We start from the raw sequence: 18,150 nt of genomic DNA on the forward strand, positions 1-18,150 counted from the left end.
TGTCCTCCTCCTGCTGCTGCTGCACCATTCCACACCTCCTCACCTGTCTGCGCGGAAGACATTGTGTTGAATCCGCCACCAGGCCACGATACGCGCAGATTATTTCATCACATTTCCAGCTCCAGCCTGAGGACCAAAACCCCAGAACCTGGATAGAAAGCTGCGCGATGATGTCAGTGAAAGCGTGGCCATGTTTCCACGGGACTCTTGTGTCGAACCAAGGTGGATGAGGCGATGCGGGGATCGATCTGAGCTGCGTGACCGGCCGAGCTCCGTTGCGTAACGCGCGTGCCAGGCTGAGTAGGTAGGCAGGCAATCATGTTTATCCGCTTGTGCGTAAAGAAATGAGAGGGAGGGGGGTGATGTGGAGGGACACGGAGCGGTCTGTGGGGGCGTGCATCAGCTCCTTACCAGCTCGTGGCTAGAGAGCTGACAGTGGTACAAGGCTCCTGGCCGGGGATAGAGGAGCGCGTCCTCTTCCTCCTCCTCCTCCTCCTCCTCCTCCTCCGCCCCGCGGCTGTTTCCTGCAGGTAAAACGCGGATTTTGCCGTCGGCGACTCTTCATGTTTTCAGTCTTTACACGCCGCCGCTGCGGAGAAGAGGCACACGGACCCGCAGGTATGTTTTCTCCCAGGAGGACCTGAGATGACACATGATCGTTGCGTGTAGCGTCTGTCGGCGCTATGCGGCGACACTCTGCGCACCGACCGGCGCGTGACGCCGCTTCTACCTGAGCTGCGGCTGTCATCGTTAATAAGCATTTTTTACATTTGTATTTGTGCCTCTTTTTCTGCGTTACTGGGCCTAATTCGGTGTATCCGGTGAAGGGAATTAGAGCTGTTCCCAGCGGCGAAACAAACGGAGAGTTTGCGCGAATTCAATTGAAGCCACTGGCGCGTCCTGCTGCTGCTCTGCTCCAGTGGGATAATGTTACGCAGCTTTTTGCTTGTGACCAGGACAGAATACAGTCAGCATAAGAGTCAAATCCATAAAACTCCATCATAAAACTCTATCTCCATGGAATGGAGTTATAATGGAATTATATAATATGTAAACTCATCCAAGTTGTTTGGGACTTGATATGTGGATGGCTTGATTATAATTACTTGTGGTTTGGATTTCTCACAAATGTCAATCTAAAATGCTCATATAGTTCTTTGAATTTGAAAGGTTTGTCTGATCAGGAAGTTGTGAACTTGTTGGCTTTGGTGCAGCAGCAACAAGTGAAGCTGTTTGTTTAAAGGTTCACTGCTGGCAGGTGTGTAACAGGATGCGCATGAACAGGACTGACTAACCTCTGCATACCGGGCACTTATTTAGCCTGAATGGTGAACTAGAATCACTTCTGTCATATCAGGACTTGAGGAGAGATGGCCAATACGCCCGTCTCGGAAATTCAGGCAAAGCTGCTTCAAAGAGCTCCCAGAAGTCACCAAGAGAGATCTTACAAAAGCTTTGGTCAGGGTTTCATAGGAAAATTACATTGTTTCCAACCATAGAACAAAAGACGTTGCAGGACAGCAGCCTCCCTTCTGGAAATCCCAGTTATGGTGAACTTCAAGATTGTACTTTGTTTGGGTTATAATCCACTGATAGGTTTTTCTAAATGCGAGAAGAATACAAGTGAAACATCAGTGTTTGAATAAGACTAAACTCATGAAGTCCATTTATAGGTGTGTTTATGACTTTTGTTTTCCGAGGCTTTAAAACAGTTCAGTGAATGCTTTGGGGCATTTAAGAAAGTGAATGCCTACCACATACACACTATTTAGCGTACATGAAGCCCGCTTGCAGATTGAGTAGTTGCCACATAATTACCAATTTTATGGTATCCAGCTGTAACAGTGTGAGAGTCTTAAAGCTGAGCTGTGGTTAACTCCCTGGAGCAGGCACGTAGTTTATGACTTGTGATGCCTGTAATCTATTTTCCTGAAAGTGTTTTGTGGCTTTTCCAGGGTTTCACAACAGCCTCACTCACCGTATCTGTCAGGGTGCGCTTGTGAGAATATGTGAGTACTAATTTGAACATCAGTATCTCTCTAGTAAAGATCGTTCATCAAGTCTAAATGTAGAATTCCTATGTTCACGCTTCATATGTCAGTAATATCAGCATGCTCGCTCTGAGTTTACCACCCCGTGCGCAGAGGGCCCAGCCTGTCTTGGCATGTGTTTTTTGTGTAAACGGTCACAGTTGAATAGAGTCAGTGATGTCTTGACACTTGCACATCCGCTTCAGTTGGGGATCAAAAGCATCAGCGATTGGTTCTGGAGCCCCCTCTCTTCATACAGCCCTGCCTCGCTGTGGGGCTGGTGTTGTGTGGCAGCACAGCTCCGCTGGAGAGGCGTCTTTAACAGGCTTTGGTTTGTCTTTCAAGCTAAATGGACAGCTTCAGTCTGGAAGTTTGGGCGCTCTTGCCAGGAAAACTTTCTGGGAAATCTATCGGGACACATTAAAGGCTTGTGCATCTCTTCATGTGAATCAGTTGAAACAGAATTGTTAGGAGTCTGTTCTTGTGAAAATTATTTAATGTGCTGAATTAGAAAGTAAACAATCCAAACGTTATTTCAAGGTGTGGAATTTTTAACGGTAGAACCAGCGACCTCCCCCCAGCACTCACATACCAGCATAACCGCAAACACTCCCTCTTCCATTTCCCCCGCTCCCCGTTTCTCTCTCTGTACATGGATATGTGTGTACATGAGACATACAGTGCTGCATAGTTCTAACCTCTCCCCCTGCATCAGACTATGAATAAGTTACACATCTGTATGGCCAGTGGATGTTTAGCAAGAACACCGTCGTACTAAAGTCCAGGAGGGCCCACACCTGTCACCTGGTTTATTCCTCTTTATGTCTCCCCTTGTTTTCTTATCTTCCATCTATCTATCTCCTCACTGTCCCTGCAGCAACTTTTACTGTGCATCTTATTCAATCAGACACTCTTGTGCCCTCTCATGTCCCTCTATGAAAGGGGTGTGAAACATCTGGCCACAGCCGGCCCACCAGAGGGTTCAATCGGACCGGCATGACGACATTGCAAGGTGTCGAATGTACAAAGAAGACATTGACTGGAATTTTTCCAATAAACATAGTTGCTGTTCATTTACAGACGATGGCAGAGTTGAAGTTGGATTTGTGAATCAATGGAGTAATCAAAGTTAGCTACCTTATTGGAAAAGAAGCATCACAGCCTTTCTTTGAGGGTGTATTTGTGAAAATATGCATGATGTGCAAAATACGGCAAATGAAAAACCTTTTTTTTTTTTTTTTTTTTTTACATTTTGCTGTATATTGCATTAGGAAGTATTGATATAAAATAGAATAAAGTGCATTTATCTTGTCTTTTTTTAATAATGTGTGTATACATCTTTGGATTATAGCAAAGGAGAAACACAGTTGTCCTATTGTAAAGGTCAATATGCTCCTAAACCAGCGCGGCCCGCTTGGGTTCAGTTCCAGCTATATGAACTAAAACAAGTTCAATGTTCACTACCAAGCCTCTGTCAGCTGAGCACCTCTTTAGTCTCAGTTACTTTACATCCTGCTCATCAGAAAGACGCCTCGACTCCAGGTACTGTCAGCAAAATACATCTCACCTGCTGATGGGAACTAGAATCTCCATACTGTAAAACGTGTGCAGGTTAAAGTGTAGGTCAGTTAAATTCACCACTTTGAGTCATTAAAGATATCTTAAAAATGAACTAAGTTATTTTTAATTCTAATTGAATAACTGTTATTAAATGGATTGCCTTGGGCTTCAGTTCACTGAATACATTTTATGTTGAAACATGAAAATTCTGGAGACCTCATTATCTGGTGCACATATATTGTGATCTTTGCTACAGATCTTAAAAACCTGCTACTACTAATACTGTTTTTGAGCGAAGTATGATAACCAGTAGTGGTGAACTTCATATTGTGAAAATCAGTCTTTTACTTGGGGGCCATTCTCTGTGGAGTTTGCATGTTTTCTCCAATTACTCCAGGTTCCATCCACAGTCCAAGGACTTCTAATTGAGGTTAATTGTTAATTCAAAATGAGTGCAAATATACTTGTCTCTCTCTCAGGCCTGTGATGGACCTGATCACTATGACATGAACCCATTCTTACTCCTCATTTAACACATGCTCAATTAAATGCAGGGTTTGTTCAGAATTGGAAAGGTTTCAGGAGCTGAGGGAGTGAGACTGGGTTGCACTGTGAGGGATATCAACATTTATATGATTCAGAAAACAAATAAAGTATTTCATACATTGCTGTCTACCCAGCAGGAGCTTCATATTCAGATGGGCTGTTGTTTGAATTAGCAAAAAGATGATGAACTGTCTTTTATTATTAAGGTACAGACACTTAGCTGGCATTCGATACCAGCTGCTGTTTTCCTCCTTTTTGAAAAATTCTATTTTGCGCCCAAATTCTGATGAATAAAAGTTCACTTTGTCATGGTCTTAAAAAGACAAACGAGTTTCTGTCCACAGACGTATGTCTGTCATTGGAAACAGTAACTGGAATAAACTGGAATAAATGGAAATTTCTCCTGGCAGACTGAGAGAGGGAGAAAGAGAGAGAGGGAGAGAGAGAGAGAGAGAGAGAGAGAGAGAGAGAGAGAGAGAGAGAGAAGCAAAATTTCTAAAGCATATGGGGATTCACCGACAACTAGACTCTGACGATGCTCCTCCACTCTCCTCTATAAAATCCATCGGCGTAAACATGACATCGCAGATTAGGTGACTAGCAGCAGCTGCTGTAGTAGTGACTCATAAGATTGTATAACCAGCAGCTCTACGTCGTGGGCAGTTTACAGTAATCTGCAGATTGTTGCTCGCCGCTGTACTATTGAACATGATCCATGGGCATTTCCTGCTCGGGACAAAGCACATACTGTGCCAGAGAGAGTGACGCCATAAACGCAGCATGCACACCATGGCAGAAATGAAATACAAAGTGATGTGTTCCCCCCGAGGCTGAGCATGACATACATGAGTGGCTGTGCCCCCATCTGCTTTCCCCCCACATGAACATGTTTGTAACTCCATGTCTGGGCTGTGGACTCTGTTCCAGAATTGGGGGAATGCAGTCTGCAAAGTGATGCGATGAAGGGCTTCGAGGAGTTCGAATTCAGTTAGAGAAAGACAACAACACTGAGTTTTAGTAAATATTATGTGGAATGCATTACTTACAGCCCCGTACACCAGACCCGCCCACTCCTCATCCACATTTGGATTTGGAGTTGGGCTTAGTCTGGATAGGAGCCCATAGAAACTTCGTGCAGGGGGTGTCGGTTACTCCTTTGACTGACAGCGTACTTCAGCCAATCAGCGCTTCAAAACAAATACGTCAACAAAATGCGTTAGCTTCTCTAAGGATTAGCATTAGCTCATTAGCTCTAGCTTCCCTACATGCAAAGACACGCGAAAACATCTTTTCCTGTAAAAAACTCACAAAGCACAGACTCTTGCTCTTGCTTGATTGTTGTAATTCTTGGTATTTTGGCTATAACTTTACTTATTGCAGCTTTCAGATGATGGTTATATTCCGTAACCTCCGCTGCGCGCAGTGATGGTGTCACTTCCGGTTTAGCCACCGGAATTCACCAAAAAATTTTGAAAACAAAAAGCGGCAACGCTGGTTGGCTCGGCCGTTTCATGACCGAGTGAAATCCCCTTCTATGGGCTCCTACCCAGACTGAGCCCAACTCCAAAATCCAAACGCGGATGAGGAGTGGACGGGGCTGGTTTACGAGGCAACATTACTTATGCATTGCTCTAATATGTAGTAATTCTTCAGGAGTGACATCGAATAAGTGTGTCATTGTGGAGTTCTCCCCACCAACTGCGACATGGCCAAGCAAACACTTCGAGGAAATCCTGAACTCCCTCAATAAAAAAAACTGTCTGGCTGACCTTGGTGGAGTTTCTTCACCACGAGTTCCAGGTGTGAACGGACCCACCGGTGTTTAGCCATCAGCACGTAGCTATGCTAATGGCAGACATGGAAACGCTGCAGGACTCAGTGAGGTCTGTGAACCAGACGATGAGCAGTCAGAGGAGAACGGGTGGGCAGGAGTCAGTGCTTGATCTACAAAACCGGAACATTTGGGACAACCTGGTCTTGTCTGGACTTGAATGGGTGTCGGAGGACTCTGAGGTGTCTGTGAGGGAATGTCCCCCTGAATCAGAGAGGAAAGAAAACACAGATTATGGCCCCATTTGTGCAACGATGCAAGTCAAAACGCATCACTTTTGTGTTTTCGTCTCAGGAAAGTTTCACACTTGGGAACCTTTTAAAAACATCTTAATAGCAATGAAATGTCCAAAAGTATAGTTTTCATATATGTTGAACAGTAAATTATACAGTGGCTGCTGTTTATTTTTGTAATGAAATCATACACAAGGACTCATGTGATCAGGACAGTTGTGTGTTTCCTGAAACCATTTCCCAATAGTTGGGCCGGTCATGTTTTGGCTGCTCCAGACTGCACACCTGCCAGTGAACCGTAGAGAAAGATGAAGACGTCTCAGTTTCCCCGCATGCCTTCCCAGACAGATGACTGTACCTACACTGAAACCATAACAATCCTGTTAATCCCGAAACATAACTTTCTTGTGACTCTCCTTTTTTTCCCTCTTAAACGTTCCTCTCTTTGCTTTCTGTCAGTGTGAATCAGATAGCATCTCACCTCATAGCCTTGGCTTCCTCTCACAGTCTGAATTTCGTCATACAAGCCTTCAGCTCTAAGCCCCTTGCTTTGACCGACCCTCCATCACATCATGCCTCCTCCGCCTTCCCCACATCTCCATCATTCCTCCTTTGTGAGACAGCTTCACATTCTTAGATCCGCCTCCTCTTCTCTGACTTATCTCTCCATCTCCGGGGCTCGCTTTCAACGCCTTCCCAGGTGCATGCTGTCGAGCGGCGTTAAAATAACTCCAGTTAAATGGGCACAGGGGGGCGAAAGGAGGAAGGGAAGGGAGTAGCCGACTCCAGAAGGCAGAGTCAGGATGGAAAATAAACACAGGGGAGATGGAGATATACCACCACGTATCTTGCTATGTTTATTGGCAGTATTTCACTCCAGATGCTCTTGGGCAGCACAGCGAGCACCCAGCAAAGACCGATTGTGTTTATTTGAGCGCTGGTTTCACCTGCTGTGTGCTCCGTGACTTAAAGCTTGGCGACTGACCTCTTGTGCACACACATTCTTGAACATATTTTCCATATACTCAACGCTGAGATTACTCACACCACACACGTTCTAGTGTGCACAAAGTGCACATGCCAACCGTGGTGTGCAGCTGCAGCAATTTCCCCGAGTCCCTAAACATCGTAGCTGTGAACGGACCCGAGGTGACTCGCAGAATGAATTCACTGTAGGTGTCCTATTTTCTGTGCTTCCCTTCCTAAAGTTTCCGTGGAAGTTTTCTCCCAAAGGTTGTTTTGTTGTGAGTCACAGGTAGAAACTAGTGTCTACAGGAAGATATGTGTAAGAAAAGATGTTTTTTTTTTTTTTTTTTTTTTTTTTTCTTTGGTAAGATGTAGTCATTCAGGGGATGGATGCGACTGGCAGCTGTTGGGCTGGATGACTTGTAGGGTTGTGTAATTCTCCAGGGAGGCCAGGGGGGGTTCTCCCTGAGCTTCACCACACTTTGTGCCCCAGCTGTCAGCTCCTGGCTTCCACTGCTTCAACAGATCTCACAGGAAAGGAACCAGAGTTCTGCTGCCTGGAAATAACCGAAGACTTAAGGAGAGAGGAGCTGATAATCTTCCAAAGAACATTTGATGGCACAGATATTGAGGACAAAAGTTAATGTGTCCATCTGCCACTGAAAGAAACCATCTGGGCCTCCTTTTTGTTTCTTGGCTCGATCATTTCGCTAGTGCATGCTCTTATATAACTTAAAGCTCCGCTCTTGGCCTTGTGTGTTTTGGGACATATGCTGTGTGTTCTGAAACCATCACCTGACCCCCCCATGAGTCTCCTGAATGACCGTCAGCCCAGCATAGTACAGTCCTGATATATAGGTCCGAATACAATAGAAAATATTTTATTGATCCCATAGACTATCAAATAATTGAGAATTAAATATTAATATGTTCAAAGTAATATGAATACTTTTAAGGTAAATGGTGAGTTACAAGAAGCCAAAAAAAAAAATAGGAAAATACATTTTGAAGCTGAAACAACATGAATCAATATGAGAACATTGGTTCAGCTGTACTTGTGTGTTAGAGTTAGGTTTGTCTCACTCTCTCTCTCTCAAAAAAAAAAAAAAGCCTATCACACAAATTACTCCTTTCTTAAAAATCACAATGTTGCTCTTCTTAGTTACACCCCATAAAAATCCTGTGCAAACTTGTTTAACTGTATTTTCATTTGATGACTCAGAATCATGTTTTGAGTGGCGTCGCCACGAGCGAACAAAGTTAAAAGTTGAGCACAAACCTGTCACATAATAAGGATGTTATTTATGCTCTGGAATAGAAGTCACAGATTACAACAAATATTAAAGCAAAGGTGGACAAAATGAGCTAATAAAAGCAGGAAACAAAAAAAAAAAAATACAAAAGTGACAGCAACAGCAGAGTTCAGCTGCCAGCACAGTTTGTACTTTTATTCAACAAATTCAGAGTACAGTAAAGATCTCTCCATAAATATTTCAGGTACTCAAGCATCAGCGTCCAGTGTCCCACATGAAGCATGAGCTGAGTGTTCACATACATGTATTGTGGTCAAACAACTTACTCAGTGTATGTTTTTCTCAACAGAAACACTGTGGGAGGATGTGTGAAAGACAGACCGAGACATCCTGAGGGCCCGATCACAGCTCACCACTCCAAGGCAGATCATGGCTCCAATCTTTCTCCTGATTCCGGCCCTCCTCCTCCTCTCCTGCCAGTTTTCAGATGCTCAGACCGTCATCGGCTCTTCCTCCTCCTTCTCCTCCTTGGATGCACCCAAGAAGACTTTGCCTTCGCCAACCAAGCAGCCTGCGGGATTCTGGCCCTCTTTACCTCCCAGAGGGCGCAGCGATGTGCCCATCAGAGTAACGGGTCGCAGTCGGTCCACAACAGCAAATGCAGTGGATGTGGGGCAAAGCACGAGCCATACAAGTCCACAGTTCACTGCTTCTTTCACGTCGGCCCTTTCCACGCAGAATCTCAGCAGGGGGTCAGTTGTAGCTCAACCGACTGCCTCCAGACCGAGGACTGACACGTCTAGCCTGGCATCAAGCAGGGCTTTTACAAAGAGGGATACTACGACAAAACCTCCAACTCTTCCCACCGTGCCCTTCACTGCTCCGCCCAAACCTGAAGATCATGAACAAGCAACCATTTCAAATCCAGAGGAGGAAACTATGAAAGACACTGAGGATGAGGATTCACAAGGATCTGGATCTGGTGGGACTCCGACAGCAAAGATAGTGAAGGAGAACTCTCCCAGTCCCCCGCCAACAGTCGCTGATGAGATGGCACAACACCGGCCACCGGCTCAGACTGTAATATCACAAGTTTCTGATGTGAAATCCCCATCTCCGGAGAGTCAGACTGTAAATCCTCATCTGTTAATGCCCACACCAACAAGCACAACCCGCACGATTGCTGCAACACCAGAGACTACGACAGAAACCACTGTGGCAACAGAGCAAACACCTCAGATTAAAGTAATAACAGGTGAGAAATCGAAGCCGCCTGAAAAGATGCTTCATGGCAGGCATAAAAATAAAATGCCACGCAGTGTCACAAATGTGTGGTTTTCTCTCATTTTCCAGGTGAACTGGCAGCTGACACTCCTCCCACTGACAGAGGTCATCAGAAGCAGGACTCGGCTGCAGTCACTTCACCACGACCTGCATCGAACGCCACGCGCTCCTCAGATAAACTACTACAGACCGTGACGTCCCCAAGCCGGAGGAGCTCACAAGTACACACCACAAGGCCACAGACGACAACCGCGTCCACTGCTGGAGGGCTCACTGCCTCACAGACGACTGTGAGGACATCCCCCAAAGCCACAGCGACGCTCGGCAAAACAGCACAATCGGGACAGACGGCAACAAGCGTCGAGCCACCAAGAACAGGTAGGAGACCAGAGCCGTCTGTTCTGTGGTCTCGCAGCTTTGGCAGTTCCAAATGGAACTATTTGTGCAGCTGGAACTTTCTTAGTAGAAGAATTAAGGAGGGGGGGGGGGGGAAAGGGCTTCAAAGGAGGGAAAATGTCGAGACAGTTTTCCATGGAAAGTGGGGCTGTAGTTGTGTGGGTAGACGACAGTCATGGGAGAGAGGGGGCTGAGGGGGTGGGGGGTGGGGGTGGGGGGGGGGACATCGAAAGAGATAAGAGACAATTGGAAAAAAAAGTAGGGACTGAAAAGGAGACTGTTGGGTGTACAGATGAAAGAGGAGACAGGGTGAGTGAGCAGTGTGGCTGAAGGAAAGGTACAGACACAGAAATGTAGGGGAGTGGAGCTGGTAATGAAATCCAGATGCAGAGAGAAAGGGAGGGGAGGAAAGCTATGACACATGGAGCAGGAACCAGTTTCCAAGATACCATTTAAAAAAAAAACATCCTCGTGACCTTTAAATGTTCCTGAAAGAAACATTTACATAACTAATACTGTCTGAGTTCACGGTCACATATATTCTCATATTTTATTGATTTTATCTGACAGGAAAACTATTTTTCTGTGCACAATCAGATGATCTTGATTCAGTTGTATTCACCCATTCCTCATTAATTCTCACTACTTAATATGCAGTAAAAATCTGCTTCATATGCCACTGAAACCTGTGATACACAAAGCAGAAGTCTGCAAAGCTCCAGCTTGCATTTCTGCTAATACAAGCAAGGTGATTAATCAGTGAGAGATATTGCATTGAAAAACTGTTTTCTTTACACAATGGAAGATGAATCAAGCCACTTATAAATTTTTGATATGCAACAAAGGTCTCAAAGTTTGCATATTGTACTACAGTGAAGTTGCATAAGTTCATTCTCACCTCACTACAAGAAGGTTCCAGATTGGAGTCCAAGCTAATGAGCCTCTGTGGAGTTTGCATGTGCTTCCTGTGTCCTTCTTTAAATGTCCCATAGGTGTGATTTTGAATCAATCAATTTTACTTTGATGGGGTTTAATGGGCCTGACAGTATTATTAAATTAGTTCATTAAACTTAACGATTAACTCCTAATAAATATGGAGTCACTGAGCAACACAAGAGGATGGAGAGCACAAAAACAGTCTGAAAAGCACAAAGAATCAGAGGAGATCATACTGCGGCTCTCAAAGTGGTTTACAGATAAAGATAGCAGAGGGAATGATTACTGAGTGAGAAATGTCAAGACAGAATGAACTTAACCAGAGATGTTATTCAGCTGAAGGTACAGAAAGTCTCCAAAGATCTCAACACTCCTGATGCTGAGTTTTCAAATCATAAATGTAAAACCTAATGATTATGGCCTGTCTTTGTGTGTGTCACAAGATGAATATAAAGTTGTTTTGACTGGTTTGTCCACTACGCTGGACTTTCTTTGTGTGACTTTTTAAAATGAATTACACTCGTTCATGCATGTGTGTGATTTTTTTTTTTTTTTATTGGGTCATGCTCATGAGTGTATTTCCTCAGAAATAAAACAAGATGTTCATTCTTCAGTTCACTGCAGCACATGAACATATAGAGCAGTGTTGGTAGTATTTGCACATAGGGTAGAATACTCGGGTAAGAGGGTACGTTTAAATACATCCAGCTGTGTAATGTGATCGGCACATCTGGAATGTGTCTGGACATTGCCGTTCGGAAAAAAGTCTGCGGGAAGGAAGTAAAACGTAACTTTATATAAATAAAGAAGTTTGGGTGTAATCTGTAGGAGGCGCTCTTCTCTTACAGTACGTGAAACCTGTGTGCATGTGTGTGTGTTTGCGTGTGTGCGTTTGTGTGATAGGAGGGATAGAGTGACACAGAAGTCCAGAAAGTCAAGCGCATGCCGTAGTGAGTCAGTCGGTATGTCGGCTTTATGGGTGTTTCTCAACATGGTGAGCAACTAAAGTCCTGGAGGTGGCTGATGGTTTGATTGTTTTACCACTGATCTACTTTTTCCACCATCTGTCAAGTTTAAATGGGCCTGAAAATAGTAAAGAACTTGCCCATGAACCAGCTGTTTGCCATTTCTCTAGTAGTTATGATATTAAAACTCACCCTGCCTGTTTGGTGTATTCTTGCTTTATTGCAGAGTAGCCTTTAAAGCGCTCAGTGATGAATGGCTCTATGATTATTATGCAGTTGGGTGGAGCCATTGCAGCAGATTAAGGTGGAGTTGCCTTAGACAAACAAAAGTATTTGCATTGGAAATTCCTGAGACAAGGTGTTTTGTCCCATGTGGTCGTCTCGCATTGTATAATACAGTGAATTTCAACAGTTTCCCTGATTTGTGCATGTATTCTGTCATTACACTGTGTTGCATAATACATAGTCTTGTTAATTACATAATCTAATCCAATTAAAATCTCAATAATTTCTTTTTTTTTCAGATGAGTTTTTCCTCAGTTAAATAGTTTTTATGAACATAATGTGCTTATTGATGTTGTCTCCACATAACAGAACATTTTTGTACATGCTGGGCTGCCATTTTGGCTGTATTAACTTTTGTCAGCACCTGCACTGTGCCCTTGTCTTTGAACGCACATTTTGAGTTGCATATGCATTGTAGGTCACATCACTGAAGTTTCACTTTTCCACCAGCACAAATGACCACACATGCACACACCAACATAAATATGTCATCTTACACACAACACAACTAATTACAGTACCAAAGGAAAATTAAAATTTAGTCTTTTTTTAACCTTTTTTTAAAACTGAAAATATGGATTTGAGAATTTAAAATGGCTTGTTTTATTGTTTTGGAAACCACTGGTAACCCTTGGACCCTCACAGATCTGATCAAGCTGCCATTAGAGTCTCAGAAGTGCCAAATGCTTTACTTTAGCGGTGATCTACAACCCTCCAGTGGCACTTTGTAGTACTGCATGTAGGTTTACATGATTACTCTGCAGATATATGGCATGAAAGCCATTTGATTTATGTGCTTCATATTTTTGGTACCATGTAAAACCTCTGTCTTTTTTTTTTTTTGTTTTCAGGATCTTCTTCTGTCATCACCTCCAGTCTTGAGCCAGTCACCGGTGTGAGATTTGGCCCCACAAATCAGCCTGGAATGGGTCAGAGAAATCGCTCGCTGATGATTGGCCATCCTCACCAAGCTCCTCATTCCACAACAGATCCAGCCCCCTCTCCGAGTGCCGGACCCTACTTTAACGGCACGCGTCTTTACTGGGGCGATTTGAGCCGGACGCTGGCCTTCGCCTGGGAACTGCATGTCTACGGCTCTGCCAGTCTCTTCCTCCTGCTGTTTGCTGGAGCCGCTCTCGGGCTTACTCTGTCCCCGAGCACAAACTGTCCTCATCGAGGCGCTCTTGCACTTGCGAACGCCTTTTTGTTTTTGGCAGGAGGGCTCAGAGCGACTCTCTTTTTCGTCGACCCCTATGGCACACGGAAACTACTTCCCCACTCCGCAGTCACGGCCCTGTACAACTTACCTCTACACCTGCTGGTGTGGACCCAGGCCACCCTGGCACTGCTGGCATTGAGGGCAGCAGGAATAAGTGTGTTGCCTTCCACTCTGGAGCGCCCCCCGCTGGTAGCTGTGCTGGCCGTGTTGCAGTGCACTTTGCTCCTGGCAGCTGACCTGCTGTCCCCGGCTCTGTCTCCTGTGGTTCCAGTCACACTTCAGGTCCTGTCCCTGTGTTGGGGGCTCGGCCTCTGTCTGGGCTTTCTTTGCTATGTCTTTCCACGTATTCGCTGCCCCGCTCTTCCACACCCTGGAGCCCCTGAAGAGTCCAGGAGGAAGGCTTGGGTAGGCAGCAGGAGGTTAGGAGTTATTCTGGCGCGAGTGCTGGCCGCCTGTGCAGTTTTAGGGGCTTTGTGTTGTGGATTGCATGTCCACGCCACCTTTTGGCTCTATGGACTTTTAGGGGATTGGATACGCTTTAACTGGGGGTGGTGGTTGGTTCACTTCTGGGCCCGGCTTCTGGAACTGGCTTGGGGTTTCTCCCTCCTAGTCCTAAGCTCCTGGGTGTTCTGGAGGCCTCGGGATTGCCGTGGAAGGGAGGAAGAGGGTCAAGACAGTAGAGTAGGGGGAGACCTGCCGTCCCCTGGCCAGTCTGTAAATTCTAATCAGAGACATACCTGCTGGTCTAAGATTGTCCAGAGCCTGAAAGGGAGACCCAGTAGAAAATCCGACAGTAACGGAGTGGGAGGCGGAATCGCAGTACCAGGGGAGGTCCCGAACAACTGGGCTGGTCAGGAGCGTCCTGGGGCTGACATTAGCAAGAGCCTGATCAGGAACCAAAATCACGAGCAAGCCATTGCTCCGCCACGATGCGTCAAAGACAGCAACCGGGGACGTAATCACAGGGGCCACTCTGCAGAACGAGGCATATCCGACGGCTCCACCGGTTCTCTGCTGAGACTGCAAGCATTGGGCCTGCCTCCGCAGCGCTCGGTGAGCGGCAGTTTGGATCAGGACAGGGACACATCACTGTCTCTTTACGACTTTGATCTGCGACCCCCGTCCCCCATCGATCTGACTCGCAGCATTGATGAAGCCCTTCACAGAGAACACCTGCTCGGCACAGGAAGCCTGTTTCATCCTCTGAACCAGCCCTCGCCATCTCCATCTCCGGGGTCCGGGGCCAGCCAAGGGCCCTGGCTCCGCAGGAACAGTGATCCTCAGTTGCTTTCTGATAGTAGTGATGCCCCAACAGAGTCTTCCATGCCACTGGGGGGCAGTGTTCTCAGTAGTGTGCCCAGCAGGCAGGTGACTGCACCTCCAACACCTTCCCACCAGGGTCACAGGTGGGCTGGTAACGGGTTAGGAAGTGTCCCTTCTTCAGTGTCCTGCCCCGTTTCTCTTCGTCCTTCCAGAACTTCATCCGGGCACCTTGAGGACGGCGTGGACGACACGCGGCCGTTCATAACGCCAGACTCTGAGAGGGTCCCAGGGAGAGCTGCAAAACCAGTGGGCTCACGCAGCTACCTGGAAGTCAGTCGACATGAGGATTCTGCCAGTGTCAGCAGTGAAATTATTGACCTATAAACCAAACTTTTGGCTAGAGGACGAGCAGATACAGCAATTCCACAAATACTGCTTCTAACCAAGATTCAGCACACTTTGAAAATATTTTGTCATTAAACTGCCTAAAGTATTTATTTTCATTGACATGAACATCAAGAAGAGATTATAGGTGATAAATGTATCTTTTAGTTGTCTTTCACGTCTTCTAGAGGTGTATCAGCTGTGTTTTTGAAGCAGAAATGTTAAATATTTTACTCCAGAAGTAAAGCTGGTTGCTTAAGTGAAGTGGTTCACAAAGACACAATGATGATATGGTTCACCTCTGGGGGACGCCTCAGAGATTCGGTTGGAGGGGCTGCAGCAGCACGTGACATCTGGCAGGCACAGTGTTCTTAAAGGATTGTGAGGGGCTTGTTATCCATCACTCTGAGAACCTCTGATACAGCACATATGAACCAGACAGCACAATGTCTTCTGAAGTGTTAATTTTTTCCTCCCATGCTCATGCATTTCTTCTTTTACTTGTCTGCATAACACTGGCATAACAAAGTACACCATTCATACACAAATACCCTGGCTTCACATTTCTGAAGCTGATCCAAAGTCCAAAGTTGTGAAGTGAACAAAGCTTCGGGATAATCACCACAATAATGAAAGGCAAAAGACAAATGTGAAGCTCATGCTGTTGTTTCTGTGAATCCCATGTCTGCATATAATTGGTTGTGAATTGACTTGCTTTTATAGGACATACAGTACTTCTCGTCTTCCATATGTCAGTTTGCTTTGTATTGTCAAGATGTGCCATACATATTCATGGTTGGTTTTTGTGCTATTTATAATAGGTGTACAAACCCCAAATTTGGGTTAACCTCCTCGACATGTTAGTGTCAGTACATAGTGACTCAGCTGCATATGACTACGCCTAAGCTCTTAACTCCCTGCTGCTGTTGCACTTGTCCACTTTGCCTTGTACCTTCAAACTGATTACACAAAGAGGTATGCAGTATGCGCTTCGGTGTGTTACTGCTGGAAATGAACTACGCTGTTAATGGACACAACTGACTCAAAATTAATTTTGTTATGTTAATTTGGTGCAGGTCAAAGCTTTCAAATTAATAGTTATGCATCACTGAAGCCACTGACTGCATTTTGGTTGAGTTTGCATCCAAATATTTACAATAGTTATGGTCTGTTGCATTAGGTGGACTCAAACAGTTTGATCAGTATGCACATACTTCACGGCTTTGCAGGGCTGCAACGCACAAGACTGGCTTTGCGCAAACTCCAGATCTATTATCGTAGACAGAATACAATAACACAGCACTTAACTGTAAGCCTGAGCACTAGACTGAAGTATTTTACTACCCAAGAGAAAAATATCTTTCAAATATATGACGTATGAGTGACAATGTAAATATAGTTATTTTTGATGTTCATGAATAAAGGTGTAAAATGGTCATAGTTGTTACTGTGAAAGACAATCTAAGGTGGCATTGTGCGTCTGAGCTGTGCAGACTGTTTAGGACACGCAGAGCTGTGACAGCTGACACTTGATCGCTTACTTTCAGAGCTGTGCTCAGGATTGTAATAATTGAACAGGTTCAGTTAACAGTCCAGATCTGCAGGATTTTGTCTGTGTTTTTGTCTTCTCTGTCATGAGAAGATGACAAATGAGTTTCGGGAGTGAAAAGGACACAATGCCGACGTGGAACGATATTCAAGCTGCTCCTGATATTGAACGCGTGTCCGGGGTGCCCTTCACAGTCCCGTGTTGAAAACGTTGTTCTGATTGTTTCAGGAAAAACATAGACGTGCTGAATTAGATTGATCTCTGCAATGCTATTTTGGAATGCCGTTTTGAATATATAGTAATAACAGAATATTTTTTCAAAGTGGACAAACATGAAATGGTTTAAAACTGATTTACTTTGCCTCTGTTCCTAAAAAGAACCAAGACCTGTCTTCTCTGGTTACCTCGGGGTGACTTGCAGTAGCTCCCAGTGTTGTGAGATGCTTGACTTGTTTAGTATTTACAGTTAAATGGCCTTTTGTTGCTGTCTACATTCCAGTAAATCCTTGTGTTTTTTTCATCATGGCCCTCGTGGTTCTTGTAGTGTTCCCACCAAACATTACGTGCCATAGAATCAATGTGCCCCCTTCAGTCATAAATTTCAGTTACAGCTGTTTATTTTGCTCTTTCAACTTGTGTTTATGTATTTCTTGCAGCATTTTGTGTCTATATTCAAATTAAAAAAACGTCCAAACTTAAAATCCTTTTGCTGTGATGTGTGAGATGTCGTTTTCTGTCGTTCATGTTTTTGATATGATGGTACGATGAAGATAGCTGTAATCGCCCAAAAAATACTAAAAATTGAAGAGTTTTCATCTAATTGGTATGGACTTTCTCAAAGTTTTTATCCCAATGAAGGCTAAATAGATTTTTATGGTCTCCACTCACACATGTAGCAAAGCATGATTTCCCCCGTCAACCCATTCAAGGTCTTCATTTTTCATATGATCATATAATGGGAGGGGAGATAACACTAATCTCCTTCAAAATCTAATTTGAGAGGTAAAATAGCTGTCATCTCCAAAACTGACTGATAAGAGTACTTTGGACAAAAGCTGTGTGGCGGACTGGTTGAATGAAGTGAAAGCCATGACTAATAATCCAATGCCCTAGTTTTCTTCTAAACATCAGATCAGATCAAATGCAATCTTCGTCCCTTGTTGCACTATTGACTGGAGTAAAACTTGTAACTTTCTCCTATTCATTTACTCTTTCTTTCCTCTTTAGCCACCAATGTTTTCCTGTAAAACAAGGCTCATTGCAGCCACTGAGACCCCAAAGGGACTAAGCTGTGGATTTAACTTATTAAGCGCTACCTAAGAACTGGGCAATAGCAATAGACAGAACAGCAATGAGGAACATGAGTAGAGTTGAAAGAGAATCCCCAAAGGGAACATTTGATAGCAAAGTGTACTTTTTCCTTTCTTCTTTCTTTAAATATGTAGGGTTT

General features: G+C 44.7%; 1 protein-coding gene across 2 annotated transcripts; it reads left to right on the forward strand.

Annotated features, from left to right (window-relative positions):
* Positions 1-283: 283 nt before the first annotated feature.
* LOC115407840 (proline-rich transmembrane protein 3) lies at positions 284-16,620 on the forward strand. Of its 2 annotated transcripts, none has more exons than XM_030118360.1 (4): positions 284-304; positions 8,769-9,674; positions 9,773-10,081; positions 13,137-16,620. In XM_030118360.1, exons 2-4 carry the CDS (start codon positions 8,849-8,851, stop codon positions 15,149-15,151), a joined length of 3,150 nt encoding a protein of 1,049 aa, XP_029974220.1. In that variant the 5' UTR covers positions 284-304; positions 8,769-8,848; the 3' UTR covers positions 15,152-16,620. The 2 variants fall into 2 exon arrangements, with proteins under 2 accessions (XP_029974220.1, XP_029974219.1); XM_030118359.1 differs by lacking the exon at positions 284-304 and adding an exon at positions 328-618.
* Positions 16,621-18,150: the final 1,530 nt, after the last annotated feature.

This window comes from Salarias fasciatus, chromosome 20 (genome assembly GCF_902148845.1).
Source record: "Salarias fasciatus chromosome 20, fSalaFa1.1, whole genome shotgun sequence".
Classification (NCBI taxonomy): Eukaryota; Metazoa; Chordata; class Actinopteri; order Blenniiformes; family Blenniidae; genus Salarias; species Salarias fasciatus.